Source organism: Anticarsia gemmatalis, chromosome 9 (assembly GCF_050436995.1).
Source record: "Anticarsia gemmatalis isolate Benzon Research Colony breed Stoneville strain chromosome 9, ilAntGemm2 primary, whole genome shotgun sequence".
In the NCBI taxonomy this organism is placed as follows: Eukaryota; Metazoa; Arthropoda; class Insecta; order Lepidoptera; family Erebidae; genus Anticarsia; species Anticarsia gemmatalis.
In genome coordinates this window covers 650747-661086 of record NC_134753.1, presented here as the reverse complement: position 1 = coordinate 661086, position 10340 = coordinate 650747, and the positions used below count along the sequence as shown (strand labels likewise).

Sequence of the window (10340 nt, the reverse complement as noted above, 5' to 3'; positions counted from 1 at the left end):
TTAACATTTTTTCAAATTTCGTATTAAAAAAGCTAAGTTAAATAAATTGTACGCGTTTTACTTGTCTATATTATGCGAAATAAATTATTTGTAACAATTCTCAAAACGGTTTAAAAAAACAATTGCTGTTTTTGAACGTTCCTACGTTTGACGTCGACATTTAAAATATTGTTGCCAGCATAAAAATGTACACCAAGAGCTAATATAATCAGACAATACAAAATATTTACCAAATAAGATAAGTTAGGCACTTTACGTGACCAATAATTTATTCTTTGGCTATCGTTTTGTCATACTACGTTTATTATATTTAAGAAACAGATGTCATTAATAAATAATTACCACGTAGAATTTTGGTGCAGACATTGCAAGTTGCAACATTAATTGTTTATGGTCGCTTTCAGTCAAGCATTCCTTCGACTTTTGCTTATTTGTTAATTATTTGAGTTTTTTAGGTCATTTTCCACGTTTTTAGATATGATAGTGTATGATATAAGTGTTACGGTTGTGTGGCGCTGATATTAGTTAGTGAATTACCGGTCTATCAACATGGATGCCCCTACTATGGACACTATTTACCAGGCCATAAGCGCCTTGTATGATAACCCTAATGCGTCCGAAAAAGAAAAAGCCTCGCGATGGCTCGCCGAAGTACAAAAATCCGTGAGTAACCTTTAGCCTAATCACTATTTCTGTATACTTACTTAGAGACTGTTACCAGATTGTCAATATGGTGCCTTGTTTTTCAGATACGTGCGTGGAATATAGCCGACGAACTTTTGCAGCAGAAAAAAGACTTAAACTCATGTTACTTCGCCGCTCAGACGATGAGATCGAAGGTGCAGCACAGTCTGTACGAGCTGCCGGTGGAGGCTCATGTGTCGCTGCGGGACTCGCTGGTGTCGCACCTGGAGCATACATCACCAGAGACGAGTGCGTCAGTGCTTACACAGCTGTCTCTCGCACTTGCAGACCTAGCCCTTCAAATGCCCTCCTGGCAAAACTGTATTAGTGACTTTATAAATTCATTTTCAAACAGAAATGATTTTGCCCTGCTTGAAATATTGACAGTGCTACCTCAAGAAATAGATTCTTCTAGTTTAAAACTCGGTGAAAACAGGAGAGAAGACATTAAGGGTGAATTACGCTCAAACGCAAACAGTGTAACATTTTTTTTAAAAGAGAGCATCACAAATTCTCAGAATACACATGTTGCATTAAAAATAATCAAGTGTATGACATCTTGGATACAGGTGAGGGCTATAAATATACAGGAGGTGCCTCAGAATGCGGTCATAGGCTTCAGTTTACAAGTTTTAAGGGATCATAATTCTATAAACACGCTTCACGATGCTGCGTCTGACTGTATATGTGCGTTGTTGCACTGTTTAGAGGAAAGTAATAGTAATGACAATGACAACATAGAGAGACTATTATTTGAGAGTGTTTCGGCTTTGGAGGAGAGTTATCACATGGCAGTGGCTCATGAGGAGGATGAGAAAGCTACAAATTATGCGAGAGTGTTTACTGAGCTTGCTGAGACTTTCCTTGAGAAGATCATAATATCTATGTCTGGAGGGAGCACGCACTTTGCTATGCGGTCTTTGGAACTGGCACTGGTGTGCGTGGGACATCATGATTACGAGGTATGTGATTAAGTTATGTGCGCTAATCACTCTACGTAATTACTTTATGGGGTGATCTAGTTAATGATGTATTAACAATGAAACACTAATGCCTATTGTGTTGGACTTTAGTATTGTTATTTGAAACCACAAGCTATAGTGAATATTTATAACTTAAGGAAATACTTACATATGCCTGAGAATAACAGTTATTAGATGCTTTTTCGCCGTCAGATAATCTACTTACATTATTATAAGCTTTAGATAAAGAATGACACACCCCTCATGAATATGTATTCTTTATTTTTGATTCCAAACAATTATTATTGACATATTATAAAGTTTAGATTAGAAATTGAAAACATGCTAGCGCTTCAAGTATTTTCTTAAATATGCCTTGCTGAACAGTGTGACTACATTGAGATATATTAAAGTTTTTCAAACATGTCATCAAAATTATATTTGATTAAAACATTGATAGGACAGTTAACTGATAAGAAGGTCATCCTGACCTTATCACTATCACTACAACATAAAACAAATTGCCAAAGTTGTATAATCCTGCATATAGAAATAATTATATATTCCTAGTAATAATTACAATAAGATATGAAATAATTACTTATTCAAAATAACAGGTAAATTGATACAATGCGTAATGATATCACTGTTATATCACATAGATAATTACATGTAATCTACTGACTCACTCGGTAATACAAGGAAGCCTGGTAAAGAAGGCATGAATGAGAATATTATCATGTTGGGTTGTATTTCTTAGTGACAAACCATATTGCCTATTTTGTACAGAGGTTTGGTAGCTCTAAGAGATCAGTGAAAGCATCTTCTTGTCTTTTCACATTTTTAATTCTACTCTAGTTGAAGCCACAATATTATAACAACAAAACATTATTCGTAATTAACAACATATATACCACATACGAGTTTATATTATGCTGCTTTTCTATAGGCAAGTGCTAAAGAATACGAAATTAGACTTTATTCTTAAGGTATATAACATCATGTTCAAATAGTTCATTGACCTCATAACAATAGATTTTTTGACTGATATCTCTAATCCGTTAGTCTGTATTATCCGTTATTATAACAAAAAAACATTTAAAAACTTACTGCAAACTAATATTGTTTGAAATCGTCGTAGTTTCTATGTACTAATATAAAATCAGACAATATCATCGTCATTTTTCAAAAAGATACCGTACGTACCCAAATCTCGTTATTTAAATTAGACGGACGCGTAATTAAAATTTATCGCCACAAAATCCTGCTGAGAAATGAATAAATATTTACCATTTCTTAACAGGTTTCCGTCGCTAACCGAGATGGCGGTCTGTCTAAGTTCCACATGTTCTGATGGCGCAGCCTCCCACATACCACCCTCACTCCACTCCGCCTACATGGCTGTTCACTGGACTGCTCTGAGTGCTCTCACCCTCGCTGACCAGCTAAACATAACTCTCACTGGCTCGGTGTTCAACCTCCGGGATGTCCTCCGGTTTCGCCCTTCACTCCCAGTTTCGACTCTTCATTGCTATGTTGAGTAGCTCTACAAGCCCCGAATTAATAACGTCGACAGCCGATAGACGCTCAATTTTGATCTGTTTTCAAATTGACAATCGCGATCTCCGTTCCCTTGAAGCTAGACTTGAAAAAGTACTAGAGTAAATTCTTCTACCCATAGACGACACGACAGCCATTAAATTGTAAAACTCCGCGACACTAAATAGTAAATTGAAAACAGTTTTTGAGCAAGCTATTCAGTTGTACAGTCACGAGACTAAATATGTAGACACTTATACGAACTGAGCTTCAAATAAACATATTATTGTCATGATACTGTCACTGTAACTTTGAAACATTCAGTCTTAAGTGTACACATATTTATGCTCGTAAACAACAAAATAACCCTTAACTACAAGTAGCAAAATCGCGATCGTTGATTTCGTTTAAAATTGAGGGTCTATAGGCTGGCTGAAGCCTTTTTCCAACGAGTTATAATTTGTCTCCAGGTGGCAGAGATCACGTTCAACCTTTGGTACCGGTTGTCCGAGGAGGTGTACCAGAGGGACTATCAGACACTCACGGATGCCTTCAAGCCTCACATCGAGAGGCTGCTCGAAGCTCTCGCGAGACATTGCCAGTGCGAGCCTGATCATACGCAGCTGCCGGATGAAGGCGATGAGTTCTATGTAAGTTTTACCATCTATAATCATAAAATTTTTGGATAATAAAAATTGTGTTAAGGCCTGCAGGCTTACTAATATACATATTGAGTCGAAAATCTAATTCGATTGGTTCGAACAAATTTAATGTCAAATCGTAGTTTTAAACTTCAAACTAGCACAGGATTGAACGCTGGTTTGAAGTGAAACTAAAGGATTGTTTGATGTAAATTATTTTCTGCTGAACCCTCTTTCGTTTGGAAGGAGACCATTGCCCAGCAGAAGGACAGTAAAAGGGTAAAACAACTGGCACTTATCATAGTGCAGTAGCTGAAAGTTGCTGAAGGCTATTGATTTAAATGTTAAAGCAATCTCTGATCCTTTAGTCGCTTTATTTAATGCAAATTCTGCAAAGTCCTTGCCTGCACTGGACCAGTGAACTAATTACCATAACTATTGCTACTATCGAATGCAAAATCTACCTGCTTTAGTAAACTAAAATCCTTAACATGCTACCCTCTTCTCCAGGAGTTCCGCGTCAAAGTGATGGGTCTGATCAAGGATGTGGTGTTCATCGTGGGCAGCAGCTCGGTATTCCGCCAGATGTTCGCGGCTCTCCAGGCAGACATCTCCTGGGAACAGACGGAAGCCGCGCTCTTTGTCATGCAGTGTGTTGCCAAGAATACGCTACCGTGAGTAGGATTGAACATGACACCTTAGGAAAATAACATTAGGCAGGTACACTTAATAACTTGTCAATATTCAAGAAAGTAGATATATTGCAAACGGAAATCTCTAAAGTGCTTCTTGCTTCAAGCTCCGAAAATGACGAACTTTCATGCTAACTTTCGTCCCCTATTTTATTCCATTAGACTTTTTTTAAGTAATCCACCCCGGATTACTTAAAAAAAGTCTTTCTCAGGGGTACATACCTACATCATAAAAGACACCCCTCTTTAAACATTAATGTTTCTAACTTCTATAGTTAAGGCTGTGCGATGACTTTATCAGTCTTTAACAAGTAATTTTGAATGCATAGATATTTATTTCTCATGTATAAACAATTTCTCTGACTATATTTACTCCCACAATTTAAACACCTTAAAATTACCATCTCCAAGGCATTTAAATTTTTTATCTAATATTCTACAGTGAAGAGTACACATACGTACCAATGGTAGTGGAAGCCATTCTCTCGATGCCTGAAGGCACACACTTGGCCGTGCGCAAGACCTGCATCCTGCTGCTAGGCGAGCTGTGTGAATGGATCGAACGTCACGGGGAGTGCCTGGAACCCTGCTTGCAGTTCCTCATCAGAGCATTGCAGAATAAACAGCTGGCTTATGCCGCTGCTACTGCTTTACAGGTCAGTTAAAAGTTATGAAAATAAAGAGATTTCTATGTATTGAGAAATATTCTAATATGATTTAGGAAAGAGGAAAACTACTTTTCTCAGACTTCATGATCTGCAGTCGCATACCGGCAGTGCCACAGAGACGATATTTCTTCTTTTGTTTATCCTTATATCTTATATTAGTCTATCATCTAATGATGTTCTATTATTTTTATGTCCTGAAATAACGTTTGATTATAAATTACATTTGGGTTAACTGGATCATGCATATTATTGCCTTACGGCACGTTTCTCCTTCAAAAGTAACAGTCAAAGTACTAAGGTAAAGTAAAAATGACCATCATTTTTACGTTGGTTGTTACTTTTGATAAAAAAAGCTGGCCGTTAGTCTATTTGACGTTTCAGCCAACTTGTACTAGTCATAGTAATCAGTTTAACATATCAATTATGTCTAATTATAATAAACTGGTCCGCAGAACATCTGCAAGGCGTGTCGCTCACAGGCGTCGAGCCACGTGTCGTCGCTGATGCGCGCCGCCGCCGCCAGCGACGAGCTGGCGCTGTCGCCGCTCGCCTCCGCCGCGCTCATGCGAGCGCTGGCGTCTGCTATCGGACGACTGCCGCACGACCAGGTACCATGTGTTCAATAGCTTTACTGCTGTTTATGCTGAATATAAGACTTTTACCAGCAATAGTGTAGCATAAGAATATTAGGAATATTTCTCTTTATCTATGAGAAATATTATCTTCTAACCTAATTTGCAGTTTCCGAATTTAGTATGGTCCAACAAGATACTCTGTGTTTCAGAATACGTTTTTTTTTGTAGATTAGATTATGCCACATTGTTAAAAGTGTAAAAAATGTTTTCATTTTCAGTTTGTACGTCAAAAAGTATTAACCGAAATAATTTCAAAACAAAAATTATCAACAAAACCATTTTTGTATCTTGCAGCTGGCAGTAGCGATGCGTGAAGCCGTAGCTCTTCAAATCAACGGTCTACTAGAAGTAGTGAAGTCAGGCGGCGAGGTCCGCAAGGGCACGGCGAGCGACCCGGCCGTGTGGCTGGACCGCGTGGCGGCGCTGTTCCGCGACGTCGACGTCACCATCCTGGCCTCCGAGAACAACCACCCCTGCGTGCCGGCGCTCGCTGACGCCTGGCCCGTGCTGGAGCAGGTCCTGGAGAAGTGAGTACAAACTTTATAATAGCTTTTGCTCGCGTAATTTGTAACTTAAACAAAAAAACTTAGGAGCACAAACTTTCTTCCCCTATTTTTCATCAAAATTCTTTCTAAGCGGATGCCTACGTCATAACACCTATGAGTATATCTCTTAATAATGATAATTTTTTCAAGTCTTAGCTTGCGTTTCTCGCAATTTTATTTTTTCTACGTGTTGGGGGTCAGCAGAAGCTTAAGTTCAAATTTGGGGGGTCGCTATCCTTGTCCCCCAGCCCAACCTCTTTTTCCAAGGTGGCGGTTAAAGGGTTGTAATAAAAAAAAATCGTGTTCTCTGTGTTTAGATGGCCAACACTAAAATTTTTAAATTGTTAAGCCGTAAAACGGAATAACAAAAAAAAAATAATGTTGATGTTGGCCAACACTATCATTATTGTTTCTGATGTTGGTCAACTCTTATGAAGCAAAGTTTACCGCCAAACCGTAAGATGGCGGTTCTAGGTATCGATGCAACAACAAAATGTTGACACGACGATCGATAGTTCGGTTATTATGTGTAAAGTGGACAACGGGAGTCGTATTTTGGCCATGATTAAGGTGTGTTTCAACGTTTGTTTGCTCATAAGAAAATATTATGTGATAATTTGGTTCTACGTAGGTCGGGTTCACAAATTGAATCAATATGTTTATTATGTTACATCGAAATAGGTGTGCGATTTGGTAATGTGAAAGGGGTATATCACTATGGCTGTATGTACCTAATTCGGGGCGGAGCGAGATGATTTTGGTGAAACGACTATGTAAAGAATTTCCCGAAATGTTCAGTGTTTGATTGATTTTACACTCTGGATAACGCAACCTGATCTTCACGGAGATTTGAAGTTGAAATGCCTTTAAGCGATCTATTATTTATACAGGTTCGTCTAATCCATCGCTCGTTTACTACTTTATCATTCAACAACCGATCCAAATCAATTAAATAAATGTGGAGACATCGTTACAAGTGTGCATTGCCCCGGTGCGGCGCAGGTACGGGTCGGACGGGCGCGTGATGGAGCGCTGGTGCCGCGCGGTGCGGTTCGGCGTGCGCTGCAGCGGGCGGCGCGCGGCGCCACTAGCCCCGGCGCTCGCCGCCCGCCTGCAGCGCCTGTACGGGCGCGCGCCGCACTCGTGCGTGCTGTACCTGGCGTCCGTGCTGCTGGACGAGCTGCACACCGACCCCGCCGCCGTGGCGCCGCTCGTGGCGCTGCTGCAGGACATCATGCCGCGCGCGCTGCACCTGCTGCAGCAGCCCGGGGGCCTGCAAGACAACCCCGACACCGTCGACGACCTCTTTCGACTCTGCATACGGTAAGACTTTATACCCACAAATAAACTGAATAATGCCCACTTTTTGCCTTATTCTCCCATAAACTAGTTTCTGAACTAGCAGAACTGATCATACGCTTAGATAAACTAAGCATACACAAAATCATCTAATTTTGAATAATTTGAATTTGGTTTACACCATCTCGCCTAACATAAACTAGCATACAATTAAAAATTACATATGACATTTGAGTAACACACTATTAACAATCTGTTGTTTTGCGCAGGTTCCTGCAACGCATCCCACTGGAGTTCCTGTCGTCAGACTCGGCGCTGAACACGGTGCTGCAGTGCGCCACGCTGGCGTGCTCGCTGGACCACCGCGAGGCCAACTCCTCTGTCATGAAGTTCCTCTATGACTTCATCAAGATCGCCAACAAGCCGCGCGCTTCCGACAAGCTGCAGTTGAAAAGTAACGTCCATTCGTTCTAGTACCGACGACCGTTATGATTACATTAACATTTTCTAGTCATTTGGCCAAAGATTTGATATAAAGACTATGAATTAAGCACATATTTCTATTACGCGAAAAATTGCGTCTGAATCAGTATCTTTATTGGTCTAAAAACCTTTCGCAAAAAACTACGCTTCTGTTTGAAACTGAATGATATGCAACATTGTTACATTGTTGGTGCAGAGCTGGCGGACGACGCGCTGCTGCGGCACGGCGAGGACATGACGGCGGCGCTGCTGGAGGCCAGCGTGCTGCACCTGCACTCGTACATGCTGGCCGAGGTGGGCGAGGTGCTGCTGGAGCTGCTGGCGTGGCAGCGCGGCGCCGGCGCCGAGTGGCTGCTGGCGGCGCTGCAGCGCCTGCCCGCCCGCCCCGCCGCCGCCACGCCGCAGCAGCAGCGCCAGTTCCACCAGTACGCGCTCAGGTACACCATGCTCCAGCCTTTCTCCTGTCCCTGCTTTCTACCTTTGCATTCTTCATAATGTCATCAAACATTCTTATGTTTACTAACTGTGTGAAAACACTTTTCGAACGAATAAAATGGCCCATAGATTGTGGTTATTGTAAAACGTTCAAATCGTAAAATTCGTGTGTTTGACTGATGTCTTAAAACGTAAAACTAATTAAGTCATTTTATTCCATTTCAGAGCGGAAAAGAACAAGGAGATGACCCGGCTACTACGCGACTTTGCGAGACTGTACCGATAAACCCTTACAATATACGACTAATTATATCACAACTAGTCGCTCGTATGAGACTGAGCGACCTTCACGACGCGGTAAAGTATCACCTTGAACAAACGTGTACGAGACTAATCAACAAATAATGTTAACTGTTGTATTATAAATCGAGACTTGTGGCGACAGCTCTATTTACCGACCGGTATAGGCAAAACACCCACCCTCATATGTACACGCTAACCAATTAAAAGTTTCTAAATAAACAATAATATCTAAATAAATTATTGTATTTACTTCCAAATCTGCATAATATTAGATACTATCACAATTTAAGTTTGGGAAAGGGTATCTTAAAATACTAGTCTTATAACGTCGCTACAGTCGCGAGCATTACAACGCTACTAAATGTAGTAAGTTGTGAATTATGAGCAATATCATACGTGTATACGTAGAGTCTACCTTTTATTTGTTACAACTATTTCATTTGTCAACACGATGTTTTCTTGTAGTCATAATAGTTTTTATATCTTTTAAATTGATAGGTTTAAGGTTTAAAAAGACAATGTTTGTAAATCTGGCTAAGAGTACTGAACGTTCTTTGTAAAGAGTTGCAATAAATACGCAATATCTGATTTAATTTTGATTGTAGTACTTTTTATGTTGTCTTTTATATAAATTATTTGTGTTTTTCCGTGATTGCATTTATGATTGATCAATGTGAGTGTTGTTTTTAAACTTATTTGTAATACATGGTAGCAGTGTTCGTGATGCCATGTCTTTCTTCTTCTTAGTGAATATAAAACAAATAACAGGTTTTTTTACGATTGATATGTTACTCTTTCATTAGGGCCCGCTAATGGAGACTTGAGTAAATTCACAAAAAATAAGCTCAAATTAGTCATTGATTTCTTCGAGCTGTGAATTTTGAACCAAAAAAGAATTGGTTTTCTAAAATGTAAGTCTCCATTACCGTGCCCTTAGTTTGATAGATCTTTTAAAATGTTTTAGTTCTACAAGAAAACTTCGTGTACAAGTAATAATTGTTTTGTTCTTTGATCAAACGACGTATCACAGCAATGAGTTAGGTAAGTAGGAATACTTTCGATTGACGAAAATATATTTTGTTATATACTCACTCTTATTTAAAATGTGATAAAACTACGCATTGAATTGTAAATATTTATTATAAATGTTTACTTTTATATTTGTTTTTTATTTATTTAGTAATTAGTAATATCAATGTGATATAGAGCGAACCTTTTGGCATCTTCCACGGAAAGACAGACGTTAGCATAGTTGTATAAATATTCTAATTTGGAAATTAATCCATTGGCCAAAAATATATTCAAACACGCGGTAGAATCCGACCGCAGTGTTTGCAGTTTATGTCTACTAAGAAAATTTAGCATTATATGTCTATAATCAAATATCACATAATTTAGTATGTACTGTACTTCGCCACGTTTTTTGGTGATAAGTCTACAATCAGCTGTACTTA

At 39.4% G+C, this 10340-nt stretch overlaps 1 protein-coding gene across 1 annotated transcript; it reads left to right on the top strand.

Moving 5' to 3' along the window:
* The first annotated feature begins 384 nt into the window (after window positions 1-384).
* Tnpo-SR (transportin 3) lies at window positions 385-10044 on the top strand. Its single transcript, XM_076118755.1, has 11 exons — window positions 385-663; window positions 750-1646; window positions 3656-3835; window positions 4337-4500; window positions 4961-5174; window positions 5639-5794; window positions 6116-6348; window positions 7369-7689; window positions 7935-8119; window positions 8345-8585; window positions 8809-10044. Exons 1-11 carry the CDS (start codon window positions 550-552, stop codon window positions 8867-8869), a joined length of 2766 nt encoding a protein of 921 aa, XP_075974870.1. The 5' UTR covers window positions 385-549; the 3' UTR covers window positions 8870-10044.
* Window positions 10045-10340: the final 296 nt, after the last annotated feature.

Bases quoted from the DNA above. Each gene is read 5' to 3' on its own strand.
- Tnpo-SR (XM_076118755.1), top strand. From the start codon at position 550: ATGGATGCCCCTACTATGGACACTATTTACCAGGCCATAAGCGCCTTG. The intron at 7,690-7,934 runs GTAAGACTTTAT...TGTTTTGCGCAG, and splicing joins CTCTTTCGACTCTGCATACG to GTTCCTGCAACGCATCCCAC. The intron at 8,120-8,344 runs GTAACGTCCATT...TTGTTGGTGCAG, and splicing joins CGACAAGCTGCAGTTGAAAA to AGCTGGCGGACGACGCGCTG.